The following is a 21,829-nucleotide window of genomic DNA, read 5'->3' on the forward strand; positions in this document are numbered from 1 at the left end:
CATTGTAACGTCTTGAAGAATGGTAAACATCAATAATCAGTTTTTAAGAGAAAGCGAATCAAAGCTGCAATCCATTTGGTCAATTGTTGGACCTCTTATATGGATGTCGAAGGCTTCATGTTAATGATAGCTTGTATTTTCTTCGAGTTGATGTCGATTCTAATTCAATGAATCATAAAACTTAAAAACTTTTTGAAACTGACCCTAAAGGCACACTTCATTGGGTTGAGTCGCATCTGAAACATCTTGAGTATGGCAAAAGTCTTAGTCAAGTCTATTAGATGAGTGTTAGATATTCGACTCTTGACCAACATGTTATCGAGATATAAAAAAACTTTAATGTTTCTTTCAATCTAGGTTTGAAATATCTTATTTACCATTCTTTGGTATGTTGCCTTAGTATTCTTAAGTCTAAAAGGCATAACCTTGTAGTAATACAAGCCTGTTCATCTTCAAGCCTTGGCCCAAGGTTGCATCGACCAACTAGTCGATCTAAAGCAAAGGATAACTATTATTTAGACAAACTTTATTATGATTGGTGTAGTCAATATATATGCACCATTTTTCATTAATATTTTTTATATGAACTATATTAGCGAGTCACTTTGTGTAGTGGAACTTACGGATTAAATCAGCGTACAATAGTTTATTAACTTCCTCCTCAATAACAACTTGTCAATCTAGGGTGAACCTTCGGGGCTTCTATTAGATGGACTAGTGTTCCAAATTAATGTTAAGGTGATGTTGAGCCATAGTTTGATCAATCCTCAACATATCACCAAGGGTCCAAGCGAAGACCTCTGCATTGTGGCATAGAAATTAATGAGCTTGATTTTCTTCTCTTTGGGAAGGGTTAAATAAATCTTAGTAGTTCAGTCCAACCCAGAAAAGTCCAATAAAATCTCCACAAGTGACTCCTCAACTTTTGGATGAGTGACTTGAGGAGCTACTTCTTTTGAGTCCAATTGTTGGATGGAGAGATAACTTCCAATTGTTGGATGGAGAGAGAAGTTATCTTCAAAAGTGAAGCTGATTTAAGGTAGCATTGTTGGAACTCATGCTAGTCACTCTTGAGCTCTGCTACCCCTGCACTAATCGAGAACTTCAGGGTCACATAGTAGGTTAAAACGATCATGCATAAATGATTGAGGGTTGGGCGGCCAATGATAGTGTTATAAGCAAACAAGATGTTCACTATCAGAAACTTAGTCATGACCGTCTTTAAACAGTCACTTGATCTAAAAGTGATATATAAGTTTGTCATCCCTAAGAGGGTGATCGAATCTCGTGAAGCTAATAAGTGTGGAAAAGATGAGCTATAGGTCCTTTGTACTTAATCCAATTTTTTAAAACACTTTATAGTATAAAATGTCGGTAGAACTTCTTGTATCCACCAAGACTCTCTTCACTAATACATTGACAATTCTAAAAGAGATGACTAGAGAATTATCATGGTCTAGATTTAGGTGTTTAGACTCCTCCTCCCTAAATATAATGTGAGAGCCCAGTTAGGTGAAGTCTCTTGGCACGAGGCTCACACACAACCTTTTGTAGGAGGATGAGCTGTTACCTCCTAACACAGGCCCCCACAATTATGTCTACATATCGTTCGATGAGTCCTTGTGGTCTTGAAGATGTCTCCCAAACTCTATGGAGCTAGCAATTGAGATGCCCTTTCTGAATGAACTCATCTATTTGTTGCTTCATGGCAATATTCTATGTCATGCCCATGATCCTGATGGAAGTAGTAGAATTTGGATCAACGTCGCCTAGTGGGGGGAGTCTGAAGAGGTTGAGGTGCACGAAGTAAACCCTTCTCCCTTATTTGCATGAACACCTCAGTGTGAGAAGTGTTCAGTAGGAAAAATTTCTTGTGAGGGGGGAGCCCGATCCCCTCAAGGTTTGTCGTTGCGATGCCATTTTGAATTATTCGACTATGAGCTTTTTTTTTCCTCTCTTGCAACCTTTCTTAGACTCAACTTCTCTTTTCAATAATCATTGACTTCGACACTATATTTTGATTAGTCTCTTATAGCAACTCAAAAATATAGTAGAGGGTTGCATGATGATCGAGTAGAAGACTTTTGAAGGCTGGAGGTGTCGATATAAGTGTTGATCAAGGCGGTTGAACTTGGATCCACCACCAATCTGATTTTATTATTGAAACATTTGGTATAACTATCTAGAGATTCTTTATCCATTTACCTTATGGTTAGTAGAGAGATGGTAGGTTTCTTTGGCAAATTATAGTTGATAAAAGTGAGATCAAACTCCTTGGCTAGTTGCCCCAAATGATAAAATTGATTCACGTGGGAGTTTGAGAATCATTCCCTTGCTACCATTCTAAGAGTTGTCGGAAAGATATGACATAAGAGAAATTGTTGTCCCGAATAATATTATTTGTGACGTAAAAGTTGCTATATACTTGGTGGGGTCATAGCTCAATTGGTAGAGATTTAAGGTTGGCATTTTGAATATACGAGGAATTGATTCCTCCGTAATGTTTTTAACAAATGAGACCTTTCGGTAGCGTTCGGTTTCAGTTTTTTTTCCCTACTTTTTTTTTTTTTGATATTCTCTAACGATATTAGGTGGACCTAGAGAGGAGTGATGTGGAAAGTTATTTTCCTAAGGGAACATAACTCTTCATTAGGGTAGGGGCTAGAGCTGGTGGTGGAGTTGAAGCTAGAAAATGGTCCGCAAAGCTATTGTATTTTTTCTGTTTTGGTTGGGATATTGACATCTCCAAACACTTGTGATTTTGGGACTTTCTAAAACATCAAGTCAAATAATAAAAAACTCATGTAACAAAGTCAAAATTACATGTCGACCGTGGACTCGTTAAAAGATACAACATTATAATGTGTGTATGATATGACATAACCAGATCGATCGAAGTTAAGATCGTAAAAGCAACATTCTCTTGCTGAAAGTGAGCAAAACGCATCCTCATACTACATCGATGGAGAAGCCATCTCTCCATATCAATTGCTCGAAGATGACGCTGCATTCACTTGAACTAATCAGCACTCAGAAGCCACTCGGCACTTGGAATGCAAAATACTCAAATCAATTTTATTTTTATTTTCTTTGAGATGGTTTGCATGAGAAATATTTTATTCAGATTCACAGTACAATTTGGGTCTCCTTAACTATGAATTGTTTCTTCTTCTACGTCCTAATAGCTTCCACCCTGGGCACACGCACCGGGAACTCATGAATCTCCTCCATCCACGGATTCTTCTCCTTGGCCGGATTGATGGTCCTCAATGCACGCCACACCGCGCTGTTACACTTGAACCCCGAGCCGAAGGCGATCTGCCATGTCCGGTCTCCTTTCTTTATCCTCCCTTTGGCCTCCGAGTAAGCCAGCTCGTACCACAGCGAGCTGCTCGACGTGTTGCCGAACCGGTACAGCGTCATCCTCGACGGTTCCATGTGCCGGTCCGTCAACTCCAGACTCTTCTCCACCTCGTCCAGCACCGCCCTCCCTCCCGCGTGCACGCAGAAGTGTTCGAACGCGAGCTTAAAGTCCGGAATGTACGAAGGGATCCTCATCCTCAATGCACGTCTCGCCACCAGATTGAAGACGAAGAGTAGCTGCTCCGACAACGGCAGGACCAGCGGCCCGAGGGCGGTGATGTTGGCCTTCAGAGCATCGCCGGCCACCTTCATGAGGTCCTTGGAGAGCGCGACGCCGACTTTGCCCTCGTCGTCCTCGTGCTGGAAGACGCAGTTGTAGGAGCTTTCGTCCGCGCCTTTGTGGGTGCGGACGGTGTGTATGAGCTGGTACTTGGAGCGGCGGTGGCGGGCGCTGCGGTTGGTGAGGAGGACGGCGGCGCAGCCGACGCGGAACAGGCAGTTGGGCACGAGCATGGAGCGATTGTTCCCGAAGTACCAGTTGAGGGTGATGTTCTCCGTGCTCACGACCAAGGCGTTGGAATTCCTGTGTACCTGTTGGATTCGGATGCGCATATTAGCTCTGCAAGCTGCGAATTCAGAGGAGCTCAGCAGAGTCGGGAGACTAACTAAACCTGGAGGAGTTGCTTCGCGAGATCTATGGAGATGAGTCCTGCGCTGCAACCCATCCCACCGAGGTTGTAGCTTTGGATGTTGCCCCTGAGCTTGTAGTGGTTGACCACCATGGCGGATAGGGAGGGCGTGGGATTGAAGAGGCTGCAATTCACGATCAGGATGTCGATGTCCTTCGCCTTCACGCCGGTCTTCTGCAGCAGCTCGTCGATGGCCCCGAACATCACCATCTCGGCCTCCTTCCTCGCCTCCGCCATGCACAGCTTGGGCGGCGTCTCGAACATCGCCTCCGGGAAGTACGTCGACTGCCCCAGCCCCGACCTCTCCAGTATCTTCTTCTGGAACGCCAGGTTGTCGTCGGTGAAGATGCCGGTGCGCGCCGAGTGCTCCACGAAGAACTCGCGGGTGCACTTGAGGGCGCAGCTGGGCTTGTAGCACGCGAAGTCGACGAGGTAGACAGGGCGGGGCCGCTTCATGAAGAGGAGGGTGGCGAGGAACACCATAAGGGCGTAGCAGAGGACGAGGGTCGCCGGGTTGCTCCGAAGGGAGTCCCGGAGCAGGAGCAGGTCACCGAAGGTGAGGCTGGCGAGGCGTGTGGAGACGACGGCGAGGGCGGGGAGCAGGAGAAGATACAGGGAGTAGGAGATGAGGTAATGGTATCCCAGCTTGACGAGCTTGAGATTGACGGTGTGCTGCAGGGGACCTGCTGAGACTTGTGGGGAGTCGGAGTTTTCGCCCGACATGACTGCAAATTTTGCCCAGCTCGGCAGAAGCGCAAATAGCAGATCAGGTTTGAGGTAGAAGAAGAGTCTAGGAGGAGAAGCTTTGATGGGAGGTGGGGAATGGAATGCCACTGCAAACGATATGGCTTGAGAGATTTAAAGCAGAGAGAGAGAGAAGGTTAGAGGATGCAACTGCCCCAGCGACTTACTTGCATTCAACCATGTAGATCTGACGGCTAAAGCTTGGCATTCATTTCCACAGTTGGATGTCGATATAGCGGTCACAAATCGCAATAGTGACAAAAGTACCGCCAGATCATTCAGAGCGGACAAGTTATGGCGGCCACCATTTCTATCTTCAATTTTAAGATAATGAAGTTTCATCTACTTTAATTTATTTTTTTTTCTTTTGAAATAAATAAATAAATTATATATATATATATATATAAATATATATATATATATATATATATATATCAAAAGTAATCCGTCACATAAAGCTTTTAACATAACATATCTCAAACATTGATCGGATAATATTATATATATATATATATAATCATTAGACACTCATGTTAAAAATTTTACTTACATAAAAATGCTCAACAAGCTTATCACATTTTGATCTCAAAGCTGCACATATTGGTTGGATCAGGTAAAATTAGAAAACTTAATGATACATCTTAGTCTAATTTTGATGGTTTATATGTTACACCAAGACAAATTATAGAAACTAATTAACCAGAAATTCAATCAAAATCATTGTACTCAAAAGAAATTTTCAACAATTTCACACTGCCTTTTTCTTCCTTTTTATAATAATAGAGGGTTTGTTTCTCTGGAAAAAATAGTCCTTGATTTAACCATACAACACAACAACAAGATTGCAACAATACACAACAATAAGATCATTCCTTAACGACCATATGTTTACTAGTAAACTCGATCCCTTTCTTCCATTATTCGATCGGAGCGTTGGAGGTCGCCAAGAATTGAAGCATACAAGCTATGTGGAGAAGGCGTGCATGCAGGGGATTAAGCTGGCTTCTCTTGCCTTCCTCTCAGAATTGGTTGGTTGGGTGGTTGTTCTCCCCCAACAACACTTTCTATTGGCCTCACCGTGTCTGAATCATTTCTCTTGCTGCTCCAACCCATTCCAGTTTTGTATGCTGGCAATGTATTTCTTGGTTGGTAGAGTGTTCTTTGACACACATGCTGTGCATTTCCCTGGAAACAATTATAATCTTTTGTAAATTGATAGTTATAGGCAAAAACAGATACTGTAGGTACAACTGTTGGGATACTTGCATGTATAATTGCTACCTAACTATAACTAAGTTAGAGCAGAGATGACTAATGGTCAAGGACAAGGCAATATATGATAGAAAAAGAGGTATTGTAAGCCCAGCAGCATAAGAGTTTAGTTGCATGTACACATGCCGCAAATGACTTGCATGCCATAATCAAGCATTTACACATGGACTAAAAGACTGCCAAGAACTCCCAAAATGAACCAAGAACTGAAAGTGACAAGTGTCATGAGATATGATTCACGTTGGGCATCCTACCTTTCTGATCAACTAAGTCCTTTCTTGTGATAATTGTGTGATCGATGTGTTTAACAGAGTCATTGAAGAGGTTTTTGACATCCAACATATAGTAGTGTATCTTCTTCATAAGAGGGAGAATAATAAGAACAGGTTTTGACCAACATCTCTCTGGTAAGCTTTCTTGTAATTCCAGAATCGTTGAAGTCATACCTTAAATGAGAACAGATGGCACCTTTGGTGGGAGCAAAAGATGGTCAGCTGTGCATGCTTGGTCTCCAAGGTGTTCTGCGGATGGTTCAACTACTTCCATACAAAAATAACCTGCACCAATTCAACAGGGATTGGAAGAAAAATTAGGATTTCAAAGCAGCGGCTGGATGATCAAATCTCTTGTAAGGAGAGGCATTAACATCTGGATTATCTTCCAATACTCTTAAAAGCTAATATGTTGCTTGTGGTTCTCTCACGATTGAAGAGCCACAATTTAAGTTCAGAGTAAAGCCAACCGAATATTTAAAAAGATTTTATTAGAAACTATAATATTAGCGGTATAAGGATCTAGTGAGTGTCTCAGATTAATGCTAGTGGTACGATGAGAGGTAGAAAAAAACCTAAAATGACTTTAATAAAAACTATGAATAAAGATCAAAGTACTCTGAACTTAAGTAAACATATGACTCTTTATAAATCTTAATGGGAGCAAAAGATCCACATAGTCGATCCCAAATAGTTGAGACTTACGACTTTGTTGTTGTTACCTAGAGTAAAACCAGTAATCTTCACTGAATTAACATATTTCACTTCATGAACATTTTCAACTTATGTAAATGCATTTTTAAGAGCGGAATGAACAACGGTATCAGGTTGAATCTTAAAGCGAACATTTTGTTAAAATGATCTTCTGCCATTTGTAATTTGCCAAGCTTAGCAAAGCTAGTCATTACCTGAATACAGAATGCAGCCACTTTGCAAACCTCCCTCTTGCAGTTTTTTTGATATAGTTCACTGCTCTATGAGGTAGTTCAGCAGTGATATCGTCTGTATTAAAGAACCATAAGTCCACTTTTTTGACACAATTGCCATGCCATCAAACTTTTCACCAGCCTTAATGCAGTCCACTCGTGTCCTTTAAGCCTTTATCATCAAATTTATTTAACACACAACAGTCAGCTTTTGCCTGGATAAGCAACAAGAAGAAGCTTTTTTACAATCATTTGTCATGAACTTTTCAAACCAAGACCACCATTTGTCAATCATATCCACATTTATGTACATCGTAGTCAAAGCTGGTTGTGTGTACTCATCCAGCAAACTTCCTTGCTTGTAGAGATCACTCAACCAAACATCATTCACGCCTTCTTTTGCAGTAAGCACTAACAAACATACCATAAGTGGAGTTCATGAGCATTATCCTGTTGGATCGCATCTCCAGGCTGACCCAACAAGATCCAATTTTTGAGCTTCCTCGTGACAATAAACGTGACATTGTAGTATAATCACGTCGAGTTCATAATATCCCTTTCTCTTTAAACCGATTAAAGATCTCTAGAGCCCTTTTCCCACACCGTATGCGCTTTTAGAATCATAGTCATCGTCCTCTCCTCGCTGTTGAGGCCCTCTTCCCAAGGCCTCATCAAGATCTTCAGAAGTTTCCAGCGTTGCAAGACCGACCTGATGAACCTGCCGTAGGAAACCGACTTCGACAATTTCTTGACTTCCGTTTTCACACGCAAAGCTTCGCCATCAACACTTGAATCCACGCTTTGTTGCTGATGGAGGAACAAAGTTACCAAAAAACTCGGCTTCCGCCTTTCCTATGGCTCAGAAACCCCAGCAGCGTTCGGCGTTGCTAAAATCCGACTCCCCAACATGCCAGGTCTACTGGCCCGATTTCAGCAAAACGTACAGATACGGAGGAAGATAACAACAAAACAAATCGATTCTTCAGCTATGAACATCGCCTTCTGAACCCGAACAAAAAGTGCAGAACCCCGAAGCCGAAGAAGACTCACCGTACTCTTCCTATCGCGGGATTCCAAGGCCGTACTCCTGCAACCCTCGTCTTCCCGGAGGAGCCGTCGAAGTGCACTGCAATTTATCGTGCCTGATCCGAGACCGACCAAACTAATAACGGGCTCAGCCCGTTTTAGGGCCCAGTTAATTACAAGCCCTTATTGGATTGGATTTGAACGCGACGGAGTTAATAACGAGCCCGTCTCCGGCCTAACTAATCACAAGTCTTCACAGGATCTTTTGCGGTTCACCAAACCCCAACCGATCTTAGTTGGTCGAGCCGCTTAGGAGGTATTTGAACGGGTCACGAAACCCAAATTGGGCCTGTTCGTCTCGAATTGGTTCCTAGCTTGATCTCGGCTTGATTGTAGATTCCCGGCTTCACCAAACCCAATCGGTCTGTGGTGCCTGTTCGCCTAGAATCGGATCCATGCCCGATTTCGTTAATAACGGGCAGGACCCGTTTCGAAGCCTAGTTAAGTACGAGCGCCCCGTCAGATATTGGACTTCGACCCTGGGCGCCGGGTAACCGAAGTGGCCAACCGTTCTCCGACGGACGCTGTAGCCGGCGGGTGCTAGCAGCAGCTCTCCTTCTCACCCTCGTGCGCCGTCTTGTAGTGCTTTATCTTAGCTTCTCCAGAGACCCTCACTGGTAGAGTCACGGTCGGCGGAGGAGGATTCTAGTCGCCAGTGTGTGGAGTAGGGTGAGTGCGGCGAAGAGCCCCCGCGACAGAGAAGTAGACGAGGACGAAGGTTTCGACGGTGAGTGGATCCTTCCTTAGTGGTGGAGTATATGGTTTTGTCCCTCTGATTTCGGCAAATAATAACCTTCCTCGTCTGCGCTGTAGGCGCGGCTCATTTAGGGTTTCTCTAGCGACTGCTGAGTTATTACTGAAATCATATAGTATCGAGTGTCACTTAGTGTGAGATATAATGTTTAGACATGATTTTGATGGAGAAGGAATTAACAAAACATGGGGACTATGTGAGTGGAGAACCTTTCTGTTCTAGTCTGAATTTTCTGTCATCTTCTTTAATGATCCAGAGATGATTAAGAAACAAAGTGAAGGAATTTAGAACAAGGATAACAATGTAAATCTGAGACGGAAAAGCAGACATCATTTGGTGTTAGGTGTATTTTTTAATATCTTGCTGCTGAGTCAAACATAGAAAGGATAATTTCAAGTTTGAAAATGATATGTTGAGTTCAACTTAATTTTACTACAAATTGCAATACTTATATGACTCCAGGATAAGAAGTTATAGGACTTGGAACTCAACATTGATCTTCCATAGCTTAACAAATTTGGACCTTGACAAAACTGGCTGCTGATCATGTAACTATCTTGACTTCATGTCGATGTCAAATCTGATATCAGTGTGTTTAGGATAAGTTTTTAAGTACAACTAGATGCATATGGTTTGGTTTTTCTGTATTTGCTTGAACTCCAAACTATGCTAGAAAGAGTATGGGAAATTGGGTTGTCAAATTATGTGCTCTAATCAATGTCTTTATAATATATAGCAAGCTTTGAAGTTTTGGATACAAGACCCATACCAGGACAGGTCCAGTTTGTAATGACACACGGTAAGGCCGAGGCAGAGGCAGAAGAGGAAGACAAGTATCAAAACTAGGCAAGCAGTCTGATAATGGCTGAGGCGTGTGATGGCGTGAGGCACAAGAAAGTAAACAAGGCTGCGGACATGTCACCCTAAGCCTGCTGTCCGTTTAAAAAAAAGAGGGGAGACCAGACCACCCAAAAAGGGTGGTCCATGTGCCAGTTCCAATTAGGACCGGAATATACCATCAAATACATGCCAATCCAGGTGAAATTAGAAACCGTAATTTGTAGTATATGTTGGTCAATTAGCAGTGTTATTTATCATGAGGAGCCTGTCATATAATCTCATACAATTTGCCATAAAGAATTCCTCTAGGATATTATGCTTCTTGAAGACGTGGCCAGAATGTCTATTCTTTTGATGCCACTGACTACATTTGACACTGCTACAGAAGAAATAAGTGGAACCTTGCTTTTCTAACTTGATACTCGAGTTCCTTGCACTCATATTATGAAGTTTTGCTATCACTTCTTTAAGTTCTTTATATGTAGGAATCTAAATTTAATGTGTGACACTGTATTCAGCAAAATATTCTCTATAAGAATTGTGCACTTTACCAGAAGTCCTTGGTGCTGGGTGACACATTCTATATTGGTATAATACTAACTACATGCATAATTCATCACAAAGGCCAAGCCAACACAACATTACACTGGCATGATACTTGTAGCAGCCAACACACCCTGTTGTAACTGACTTGCACCATGCTGGCACATAACCCATACCCACACGAGCAATGCCATGAAACAAATATGTGTAGCTAAGCAGAAAGGATATGAGCTTCATTAAAACTATTACTATTCTCTATTATAGTGACTGTGTATTCTTTTGACTCATTCTATACCTGCATGCCATCATGAACACTATTCGATGCATGTCATTGTTTTGCTGAGCTTTGCTTAAGCCATGTTTTCTATGGCACAATGATTCCCCATATCCGAGGAATCAACATGGTCGTACAAAATTGATTTTCATCCAATAGGATATTATTTAATTAAAGGATGTAATTCTTTTTTATTATTTCCTTTTGCAACATCATTATAATATTTGACATTTTTAGGCCTTCAAGTTGTTGTTTTTCAGTAGTGTTATGTTCATGAAGCTAGATACTAGGTCTTCATGTTGAAACACATTGAGGAAGGAGAAACGGTCTTCTATATTCTCACTCAGGAGATCGACTCTGTGAATGAACAACATGAAACCTTGTGCTTCCTCTTCATATAATGTCATTTCTCTCTTAATCTCATTCAACTATTTCCACTAGGATGAGATTTGGTTAGGATATCATAGGTTGTCAATCATTGCCAGCTGCATTGTGTATCTTATATAGTTTACTGTGCTGAATCTTGTGCCATGACTTAATCATATGGCTTTGTGATTTGAGTACTGTTATTTTAAACTTTGCAGATGATGTTTGTATATCTAACATAACCCATATATTTGACCAAAGGGATCAAACTTGGAATTAGTTTGGTCTATCAGAAGGTCAAGAATAATTATACCATTATAGATCACACATGATGTTCAAACTAAAACTTAAAGGTAGGGAAGCTTGCTTAGCCAATTAATTGGCATTTAGACACAATACTGTGGCAGCATAGTATTAGGATCCCTTTATTTTATGAGCTTTAAAAAATATTTTATTGAGTTTGTTTAGTTCAATAAGAGTCGGATAGGGGTTTATTTGATATTTATTTATTATTAAGAGTCCAAGTCCTGGTGGACTCTCGGTAGAACTCTATAAATAGGGATGTATTTGTTTCTTTTCAACAAGCAATGAAATATAATTTCAGTCTTTTGACAAACCCTAGGAGGCCGATCCTCTTGAAGTGATCATCCCCTTTTCTCCCCTTCCTTCTATGATAAAACCCTAGGGTCTTATCATTTGATATCAGAGTAGCGATCCTCGGCGTTCTCACTGCAATTTCTCACAACACCTGTCGCAGTTATCATTATCTCAAAAAAGAAAAAAAGGAAAGAAAGAAAGAAGTTGTAACATCCCATTAGTCCCTCATCGTAAGTGGGCAATGTGTATGATTGGCTTATATGGGTCTGATGAGTGTACTACGTTAACTCCTACTTAAGCATTTTGGTCCGTGGTTGAAGGACCAAAATGAAGTTATTAGCCAGTTGGCTCATCAGACTCGGGTCGCGACAGAAGTCGGCAACCACATCCTTCTCGAGTGAGAAAGAAGCCCAGCCAAAGTCCCTGCGGCCACCACAGTCGCTGTAGCCACCGCGACTGCCGATTGCCACCATCGCCACTGCTGCTTCCCGGCTAGCGAGCCAAAAAAAAGTCCTCTTCTGCGATACGGTAGAAACAAAGCACTCTCTACTGTCGCAGTCGCCGATTGCCATCACCTCTTCCTCTTCTCCACCGACATCAACAACAACCGCCGATTGCCATCACCACTTCCTCTCCTCCATCGGCATTGACAACAGAGCATCCTCTGCTACCGCAGTTGTCCGACCCCACACAGCGACAGAAATAGAGCAACAACCTTTCCTCCTTGTAGCGACCACAGCAAGCCTTCACGTTGCCCTCGGCGTCCGCTTCCTTGGCAACCTCGCGTTCCCTTACGCCCTCAACGTTGCCCCGGGCCAAATTTCACAACAATTGCACCGAATAGTACAGTACTGATGCCCTTGACCTGACACCAAAAACAGGAGTTGGAGATTACAGATCTGCAGTCTTACACAATGGCTACCGACAACTCAGTGAAAGCCCGATTAGAAGCCTTAGAAACTAGAATTGAGAGCCAACTGTAAGAAACCCATAACGATTTTAAAAGGAGTCTATTAGAGAGCTTTTGCAAGTTTCAACAAGATGCAAGTTCAAGTCTTACATTGAATCGATATGGAAACACAGGAAAAAGGAACCAAGAACAGGACACAAGCTACCCATGCATGAAGGTGGAATTCTCAAGATGGGAAAATGAAGATCCGACCATCTGGATTTCTAGAGCAGAGAAAATTTTCCATTTTCACAGAACTCCAGAAGAATCCAAGGTGGAAATAGCTTCAATCCAACTAGATGGGGATGCAATAAAATGGTATGATTGGTACGAAACTTGCTATGGGGTTCTCTCGTGGGAGCAATTCAAGAGAGGGCTTCTCGTTCACTTTGGACCATCTGAATATGAGAATATTGATGGGTAGCTTGCTAAAATTCATCAGATTTCTACAATGCTAGAATATCAGAACAGATTTGATCGATTGTCAAATCAAGCCAGAGACTGGTCCAAACGACAACTAGTGGGAACATTTATTGAAAGACTTAATCCAGATATCCGATGTGAAGTCAAAGCTCACCAATCCTGCACTCTGACAGCTGCAATCTCATTTGCATGTTTGCATGAGAAAAAAATCAGTAGGGAAAATCGTTGAAACAGAAGTGACAACAAACAGATGATCAGCAAGCCACCCCCCTCATCTATTCCCAACCGAAACCCTAACACTCAAAGACTAACCCGAGAAGAACTCAAGGAAAGATCAACGAAGGGTTTGTGTTGGCACTGTAATGAAAAGTGGAGTAAGGAGCATCGATGTAAACAAGGGCAACTTCTGATTATTGAACCAATTGGGGAGGAACTGAAAGCTAATAATGTGGACTCTGATCATGAAGGTATGGATTCTGATGAAGATATTGGACCTATCATACATACAGTGTATGCATTAGCCGGCTACTCTAACCCACAAACTATGAAAGTTGGGGTAACTCTGGAACATCAGCATATTACAGTTTTGATTGATACTAGTAGCACTAGCAATTTTATGGACAGTAAGGTTGCTAATCGATTGGCCTACCACATTGAAGGTTATGACAAATTCAAAGAAAAGTCGCTGATGGACGGATTTTAACTTGTGATAGCAAATATTCGAAGATAAAATTGATTATACAGGGCCAAGAGTTGCTTGTGGACTTCTTTTTGCTATCCTTGGAAGACTCCGAAGTGGTACTTGGAATTGAATGACTATCAACCCTAGGTGATGTTTCTTGAAATTTTTCTAAACTAATCATGAAGTTTTTTATTAATGGAAAGCAAGTGATCCTAAAAGGAAGACGTGGAAGTAAGGTCACAACTGCCACTAGTCATCGGATGGAGAGGGTCCTTCAGAAAACTGCAATGACTACTACACCAAAAGGCCGACCTATTGTTTACACTATCAAGAAGTGGAGATCGTACTTATTTGATCAACGGGTTGTGATGCGTTGTAGATATCCTGTGATTGAAGTGCTGAAAGAGAAACTCTCCGAGTTTGATACTGCTCAGCCTTGAGGACAAGGTTGATTTGAAGGGGGAGGAATTGTTAGGATCCCTTTATTTTTTTAGCTTTAAATAATATTTTATTGAGTTTGTTTAATTCAGTAAAAGTCGGATAGGGGTTTATTTGATATTTATTTATTATTAAGAGTCCAAGTCCTGGTGGACTCTAGGTGGAACTCTATAAATAGGGATGTATTTGTTTCTTTTCAACAAGCAATGAAATATAATTCCAATCTTTTGACAAGCCCTAGGAGGTCGATCCTCTCGAAGTGATCAAGGAGGCCGATCCCCTCGAAGTGATCAAAGAGGCTGATCCCCTCGAAGTGATCATCTCCTTTTCTCCGCTTCCTTCTATGATAAAACCCTAGGGTCTTATCACATAGTTATTTCTACAGTTTGCTCTACAAAACTTTTATTAGCCACTACTCTATAAAGAACTAATTCACTCCAAAACTCAAATATATTTTTTTCTCATAATTTTTCCTTTTATTTTTTCTCTTGATATCGTGCAAAATTGTACATTCTGTCTATCCTCTTGAATGGCTGTACAATTATGCTTATGAGCATTGATCAAATAATGCCCAGTCGCTTTTCCATGTTTCTCTTTTTCTCAAGATGGTACCGTATGATAAAGAACCTGAAGAGACTTGATAGTCGACAACATTAAAGAAATTGTTGATGAAACAGAGTGGTTGTTCTTGTCTCACTAGAAGGTAAAAAATATCAGTTGACTCCTTTGATTGAATAATCATCCTAGACTCTATTTAGAAGAACCCAAGTTAACATCTACTTTTTTTACCTTCCCCTTCCCTTTGTGATCATTGAATTCGTCTCATTCTCAAGACAAATAATCTGCAAGATTTTGTTGTTTCACTAAAATAAGTAACAACTTTTTTGTCAACCTGTACCTAGCGTCAAATCTGCAACATCTCAACAACTTTTACCTGCTTAATACTGACTCCCATACACATGTTACAATAGAGCTGTGATGCCCACATTGTACTAACTCCACCAATGTGATAGTTCTTTTAGGGGCTTAGTGACTTACATTTCACCAGCGTTTAATTAATTATCAGACTAAGGCCACAATGAATGCAGCCCAACTAACTCCACTAGATGCATTAGCACACATCATTGCAAGTGACTATATAAAGTTGTTCAGGATCTATATATGAACATGCAAGAGTATCCCTTCCTGTGAATTCTTCCTCTTGTGGCTTTTTTTTCTGGGGTTGTAGAGCAGTGCTGAGGTCAAATCACATCCACTTATATATGCTTTTTCTCAGAATAGAGTTGCTTTGGAAAAACTTGCCTATGTCTACATATCTACATATGAGGTTGTTTTCCCTCAATTCTCAGAATAGTGTAGAATTGACCCTTCTCCACCATGTCTACATATGAGGTTGTTTTCCCTCAAATTTGTTGTTCATCCTATCCACAAGGTGTCCCAAGGAGCTAGAATAGTCATCCTAGCTTCATTTATTATACATCACAGGAGGAGATATTTTGATTTAGTTTATTTATTCAAATTTTTTTAATCAGACCGATATGTGGCAGGTTTTAAGCATGAGAGGGAAAGATGGTGTTGGCGCTGTAGCAGAGCTGATGTCTGGTATATGGAGCCTGTTACCTGAGGTAATAATATAAAACATTATTTGATGTTCATTAGAGATGCAAGATAATTTGTTAGACTTGTATACAACTTGTAAATCCGCTTGTATTTTGGTGATGCATTACATTACTTGCTAGTTGGTGGAACCTGGTTCTCCATGTATTTGTTGATTATTATCCTTATTATTCTGCCAAGGACAAATGCCTTGGCTGCTCTTTGATCAGTAACCAACCATTATATTGCAATCAGGAGATTATAGTCTCAAGTGCATCTTTGTTTTAATGGGTTCAAATGATTCCATTCGTCTTATTTCCACATTACCTGCCAGAACAAAATTCTTTTAATCTGGTGTTTTTCAAACTAATATTGATATGCTACACTGGCTTTTGTCAGATGTGCATTTATTATGAATTTGATCAAACTATTCTCCCACTTTTGATTAACACTGAAGCAGATGCTTGTGATATTTCTGTTGGTTTTGTATTCACAAGGTATGATCTTTGCATGCTATTCCAGTATTTATTCGCATTAGCAAATCTGGTGTTTTTCTCTTTTTTTATCATTTTATGTGCACATGTTTGTTGCCTGTAACTTATGTTCTTGCAAGGGTTACAGGATTCTTCTGCTTATGGTCTGATCTGACATCTTAGTTTTACGTTCTAGCGAAGGCGCAAGGATCTTAGTCTTAACTGTTCCTTTAAGCTTGCAAGCTCTTCTTGTTATGCTGCTTGTCAGCCTATTTCTTTAGTCTGCTTTGGTGCATGATATAAAATGCCAACTAGTTCAATATGCTCCGCATTCATCTTAGCCACAGGGGGAGGAGGCAAGTAAAGATGATATGCTCTTTCAGGATGACACTGAGGGTCAAGGGATGGAATTTGTGAAAGAAGATACTGGAGCAGTAATGCAGTCGCTGCACCTGAAACCCATCGGCGCAATGCTAATAAACACTGCCACTACTATCCACCGCTCACCAGAGGCTCTCAACTTTAAGCTGAAGCTCGATGCCCCTTCGTAGTCCTGCCGGCTTGTCTGCACGTGCCCATCAACAACTCCTACATATCGGTGCAAGTTAGTACATCAACTTTGTTCCTGCATAACTTGTCATCGCTCTGAAGATGCCGAATCGCTGCCATTTTGGTCTCTGCTTACTATATTTTGTCAATGAAGATAGCAGTTGCAATAGCATATGGAGCCTGCATTGGAATTCTTTGTTCTTTGGAATTTTTTTGTTCTTGGGAACTAAACGGGGAGAAGTATCATTTGCGTGCTCTTGTCTTTGTTTCTGCTGGTGGTTCCTCTTAGTTGGTTGTAGAAAATTTAAGGTCACAGATCTGTGTATTATAGACTGTTCTATATTATGCAATTGGAGAGGAATTCTTTTTGGTTCTTTTGGAAGTAGTGGTCGTCATTTTTTAGCATTCAATTTGAATATGCCGATGATAAAGCATATGCCATTTGAATATTTTAATAGAGATTAAAAAAAAAAGTTTTTGATTATATGAAATGACATGATGCTGACTCGAAATGAACACATTTTACTTATGCTGCATTGAGACAGTAATTAAATTGAATGTCTTAGCATAGCCTAGTATATAAATAACAACAATGCACTAATTAGTCTTGACAGAGACTAGCATATAAATAAGCTTCTGGCCTTAGAAGCGCATTTAGGAAACTTGGTATTTATCTATTGGTCTTCGATTAGGGGTATGGTTGACAATGGATGAGACTATGAAGAAACTATATGCATAAACACTTACATATAGATATATAAATATGGCTTTACCTATGCTAGATTTTGAAACTATATTTGCTAAAACATATAGAGCAATTGATGAATGAAAAAAATACAGATACAATTAAGACACATGTAGATGGAAATTGGACGTGGTCGATGACTGTTGTCCAATAACCTAAGGCTTTTTCCTCTAAATACCATATAGTGTCCGTATTAGGAGAAGCTGATATTATTACCTATAAATAATGATATCCTGACTGTAGAAACAATTCCATAGGATTTAAAGTTTGTTTAATTTAAAAAAAAAAAGAAAAAAAGAAAAATTGTCATCATCGAATTTAAAACCATGAGTAACTGACATGAAATTCTAAAATACACAATATCTAGATAGGAGTGATATTATGCAATTACCAAACCTTCTCCCCAGATTGGTGATCACAGCGAGCAGTACCTCCATTGACAGGGTTTGGGTTTTATAATCTCCAGATGGTAACTTCATCATGATCTTACCCAAGTCTTTATCTTATGGCCTAAAGAGACTTCAGCAGAGCAACCTCAACAAAGCATCAAGAGAGAAGAGACACTCTGCCGAAACTGGCTCTGGTAGCCATATCTTGGTCACTCTTCAACAACGGTCACCAGTTCATACTCGATCAAAGACAGATTGTTGTCCTCTTTCACTGTGAAATTGGCTGGATCTGTGACTTCTATACGGCCCCATTTGTCCACAGCAAGCCTCATCGATCCTTTAAACATGTCGATCTTTGCATTCCTGAGTATTACAGTTGTATCTGGCTTCATCAGATCCACTGGATTTATGAAATTCCAAGAATTAGTATTCAAAAACAGCATAGGTAGCATATGTAATATCAAAGAAAAGGAAGCTAGCCGACATGTACCAAGCACCTCACATCACTGAAGACACTCATAATGAGCTGTTAATCGTAGATAAGAGGAGTTAACCCTTCCCTCCAATTACAGGTTCAAAAGAGGCAAAATAATTTTTTAAAAATCTTGAAAGTGATATGAATTTATACAGTCATGTCTAAATGATATTAATATCCACCATCCTTCTTTGTTGGTTGAAAGTTCCCAAATATTTTAAATCCATTCTAAAATTAATTGAACACAAGAGCTTGTTAATGGAGATTTCCAACTTTAACCATCTAAGATCGATCACCATTATCATGCGTGTGATGATTATTATAAGTACGTTAAAGCCAGAACATGGTGTTATTGGTGAATGGTGAAGATCACCAACTGGAGATTTCCAACCTTCAACCTCAAACAACAATCTAAAATCAACCGCCATCTATTATCCGTCATGGTTTGAAGTACCTTTAAGCCACAGCTTGGTTTTTCTTTCTGATAGATGACTTTAGGTGATGATTTGGGCTTAATTAGCTGCTTTATTTGTTTGTGCACTTCTGACAATGTAAATTAGTATTAAAAACATCCTGGCTCCTTACTGAATTGATATATCAAAGCAGATATTAAAAAAAAATTTATTGTTATCCCCTTGCATTCACTTCTTGATCCTTTTTCCTGGTTACAAGGCGACTTGTATTTCTAAGTATTCTCCTGAAGACAACTAAGCAAGGGCTGTCAGGGTAGCCCAATTGCTGTGTGTCTGCACCCTGAACTCTCCTAAATATTCTCCTAAATATTCAACGTATTCTAAGAATAACATGTCAAAGGATCTTATCAGTTTTTATATGACCTAGAAACTCGTTGTTAAAATAGCTCAAACTTCTGGTTACAAAAATATTTCCAATGTTAAACATGGACTTGCAAGCACAGATCTGGGTGAAATATTTCAACTATCAGACCAAGCATTCACATCTACAGTAATACAAGCATACAAGTTTCCTAATATGAGTCTCCAAAATTGGTATTCTGTTCAAAAGCATGCACTAACATGAGAACATCAGAGTGAACATAAATAAGCCAAATTCTTTAAATTAACAAGCAACATCCTGAGTACCACAACTTGAAGACAAAAATATAACAACCAAATTTGTATCAGAAAAATATTTCATCCAAATTTATTCTCTTTCTAATAACACGATGCCTGGAAATAACTTTGTATGCCTTACCTCATAATCTGAGATTGTTTCCACCAATATTCTAAATTCTAACCAACAAAATTAAAAAAAAAAAAATTCTGCAGTTATTATAGATTTATCTCCCCATATTCTTTCCAAGTAAAAGTGAACAAGTCACACAGACTCCTTGTATTTGAAACAGTCATTTGCCTCAGCTTTTCATGTAGTAGCAGTCACACTTTAGATTCTGAAGATGTAAAGAATATGCACAAGGTCATGCCAACTAACTGAGCCATATAGACACCATAATCTGGGTTTAGCAAAAGGATCTCTATTCATGGGTCTCGTAAAACTAGTTGCTGCCAATTATTACAGTGATCCAATTGTTTGTAACATAGCAAATCCCACATTATTGACAACAAAAAATGATCAACAGTCAGATTTAGATACGGTAATAGAGAAGTTGATTATCACAGAAGTATAATGCAGAGATAACAAAGACACAACATACAGAATGATAATGAAATAAAACTAATAATTTAGGGGAAAAGAATACACCATAATCAAACTAGAACCATTAGCAGCAAAAAGCTTGGGAGCATCTCCAAATATGTATGGCATTAAAGAAAAACTTCTATGGCCTCATAATGATATTAAAAACCAATTCTTTTCATAATATAACTTTTAGGAAAGATTTCTTTGTCATCTCCTAACAGAAGCTCCTGCAAGCAAATATCACCTGCAACATGAAGTTAAAAACCACTACTATTGGAGATATCTAGTATCATGGACCTTCCAAGTCAAATATTTAATTGATGTTACCATGAATAGGAGCAAGAACTAGCTCCCTGCATTTAGCTAACTATCACACTGGGAGATTCCCTTGCTGTCCTTCCCTTTAATTTCTTAAGGATAATGAATGAGCCCCTTTAAAAGCAGCTCAAACGGAAGTTATTGTTTGCCGGATCAAATTTTACAGTTTGGCAAATTTGAAGTAAAAGCAACCATCATAAACGAGACAAGGTAGAAGCAACACTATGTCAAGAATCTCACACTTCTCATTTTTTGCTCAACAATTTTCTTTTTTTTCTTTTCATTTTTCAATCTCAACCGCAAAGTGAACTTACTGGACCATAAAACATGCATACGTACATACACATAATATAAGAACATCTACCTTGTTCATTCCTGGCTGTGAAGACAATCATTCCAGTTTCATCCCCCACCAGACATTCTGCTAGACGCATCTGACGAACCTGGGAACCGGCGGCACGCCCCTTTTGCAGCACTGTCTTTGAACTCACCACCTTCACTGTGAGCGTATGGCCACTAGTACCAGGCCTAAGCTGGTTAACCTTAGTAAACTCCGGTTTTCTCATGGCAGGCTTTGATTCAGCCATTTTCTGCAAATTACCAACCCATAACTCGATCAGACCTGCAATTTTACTCAATAACCGATAGAATATCCTTCCTTGCAAGTGATCCAGAGAACAACATGCATAAAATCACAATTTAATCCTTAGATAAACTTTGCTTTAAAACAATCACCACAACCACTTCAATCATATAATGATGGTTGTTAACACATTTTGTATTAGACGATCTGATCCCGTGTAAGCAAACACCCAACAAATAACCGAAACATGAAATCAAGAAAGAAAGCACACAGCTTTCTCTCAAATTCTTCAACGATGTTAATCTGGAATAACCGAAAACAGAATCCCCATAAACAAATCCGAAACCTCAATGCATAAGAACCGTCAGGCAGCGCAATAGAAGAAACAATTTATCAAATCCAGTGCCAAAGCTCGCAATGCAAATCAAACCCGGGAAGAAACAACAGATTGTAGGAATTACCCATCCAGAGATTACAGATTCACGTGAATGCAGGAGAAGAAGATGCACTGGGTGAGAATTCGAGGAGGGAATCGGAGATTTAGGGTTTCAGGGCCTTACAATAGCTTTGATCGAATCCTTCGCTGAGAACAGTGGGCGGCGACCAGACCCTCGGCGATTTGGGATTGGCCGTGGCTATGGGCTTAAATAGCCATAGGAAAAGCGCATCAGAATCGTCCATTGAGTCGAATACGGAGGGGGAATCAACGGTGGCAAAGAGTGGGCCGTGTCGGGTCGGGTTTTACGCTGGAAACAACTATTGCAGCCTTACAGGCAAAATTCCGAATCCGAATCCGATAATCGCCGCCTGGGTTGGCTATCGGATCC

The 21,829-nt window shown here is 40.2% G+C and overlaps 3 protein-coding genes and 1 long non-coding RNA gene across 7 annotated transcripts; 1 reads left to right on the forward strand and 3 right to left on the reverse strand.

Annotated features, from left to right (window-relative positions):
- Positions 1–3,061: 3,061 nt before the first annotated feature.
- LOC135624783 (3-ketoacyl-CoA synthase 20-like) lies at positions 3,062–4,895 on the reverse strand. Its single transcript, XM_065128732.1, has 2 exons — positions 4,035–4,895; positions 3,062–3,954 (listed from the first exon to the last, which is right to left on the reverse strand). The coding sequence occupies exons 1-2, from the start codon at positions 4,773–4,775 to the stop codon at positions 3,172–3,174; spliced, it is 1,524 nt and encodes a 507-aa protein (XP_064984804.1). The 5' UTR covers positions 4,776–4,895; the 3' UTR covers positions 3,062–3,171.
- A 637-nt stretch (positions 4,896–5,532) lies between these two features.
- Positions 5,533–8,382, reverse strand: LOC135624791 (uncharacterized). The gene is made up of 3 exons (XR_010491793.1): positions 7,249–8,382; positions 6,515–6,625; positions 5,533–5,981 (listed from the first exon to the last, which is right to left on the reverse strand). It is a non-coding gene; the product is annotated as an uncharacterized LOC135624791 (long non-coding RNA).
- A 447-nt stretch (positions 8,383–8,829) lies between these two features.
- On the forward strand, positions 8,830–17,218 carry LOC135624808 (uncharacterized). 3 transcript variants are annotated; one of them, XM_065128773.1, is made up of 4 exons: positions 8,830–9,079; positions 9,843–10,144; positions 15,766–15,843; positions 16,629–17,218. In XM_065128773.1, the coding sequence occupies exons 2-4, from the start codon at positions 10,091–10,093 to the stop codon at positions 16,836–16,838; spliced, it is 342 nt and encodes a 113-aa protein (XP_064984845.1). In that variant the 5' UTR covers positions 8,830–9,079; positions 9,843–10,090; the 3' UTR covers positions 16,839–17,218. The 3 variants fall into 3 exon arrangements, 1 of the variants encoding a protein (XP_064984845.1); XR_010491796.1 differs by lacking the exon at positions 9,843–10,144; XR_010491797.1 differs by lacking the exon at positions 9,843–10,144 and having other exon boundaries at positions 16,671–17,218.
- A 656-nt stretch (positions 17,219–17,874) lies between these two features.
- LOC135624800 (uncharacterized protein At4g28440-like) lies at positions 17,875–21,623 on the reverse strand. Of its 2 annotated transcripts, none has more exons than XM_065128748.1 (3): positions 21,563–21,623; positions 20,784–21,009; positions 17,875–18,370 (listed from the first exon to the last, which is right to left on the reverse strand). In XM_065128748.1, exons 2-3 carry the CDS (start codon positions 21,004–21,006, stop codon positions 18,180–18,182), a joined length of 414 nt encoding a protein of 137 aa, XP_064984820.1. In that variant the 5' UTR covers positions 21,007–21,009; positions 21,563–21,623; the 3' UTR covers positions 17,875–18,179. The 2 variants fall into 2 exon arrangements, with proteins under 2 accessions (XP_064984820.1, XP_064984832.1); XM_065128760.1 differs by having other exon boundaries at positions 21,464–21,604.
- Positions 21,624–21,829: the final 206 nt, after the last annotated feature.

The sequence above is a fragment of the Musa acuminata genome, chromosome BXJ1-3 (assembly GCF_036884655.1).
Source record: "Musa acuminata AAA Group cultivar baxijiao chromosome BXJ1-3, Cavendish_Baxijiao_AAA, whole genome shotgun sequence".
Classification (NCBI taxonomy): Eukaryota; Viridiplantae; Streptophyta; class Magnoliopsida; order Zingiberales; family Musaceae; genus Musa; species Musa acuminata.

Coding starts and splice junctions, on each gene's coding strand:
- LOC135624783 (XM_065128732.1), bottom strand. CDS start 4,775: ATGTCGGGCGAAAACTCCGACTCCCCACAAGTCTCAGCAGGTCCCCTG. Junction 3,955..4,034: donor TCGCGAAGCAACTCCTCCAG/GTTTAGTTAGTC, acceptor CGAATCCAACAG/GTACACAGGAATTCCAACGC.
- LOC135624808 (XM_065128773.1), top strand. CDS start 10,091: ATGTGCCAGTTCCAATTAGGACCGGAATATACCATCAAATACATGCCA. Junction 10,145..15,765: donor TCAAATACATGCCAATCCAG/GTGAAATTAGAA, acceptor GATATGTGGCAG/GTTTTAAGCATGAGAGGGAA. Junction 15,844..16,628: donor TATGGAGCCTGTTACCTGAG/GTAATAATATAA, acceptor CATTCATCTTAG/CCACAGGGGGAGGAGGCAAG.
- LOC135624800 (XM_065128748.1), bottom strand. CDS start 21,006: ATGGCTGAATCAAAGCCTGCCATGAGAAAACCGGAGTTTACTAAGGTT. Junction 18,371..20,783: donor CACAGCCAGGAATGAACAAG/GTAGATGTTCTT, acceptor TCATAAATCCAG/TGGATCTGATGAAGCCAGAT.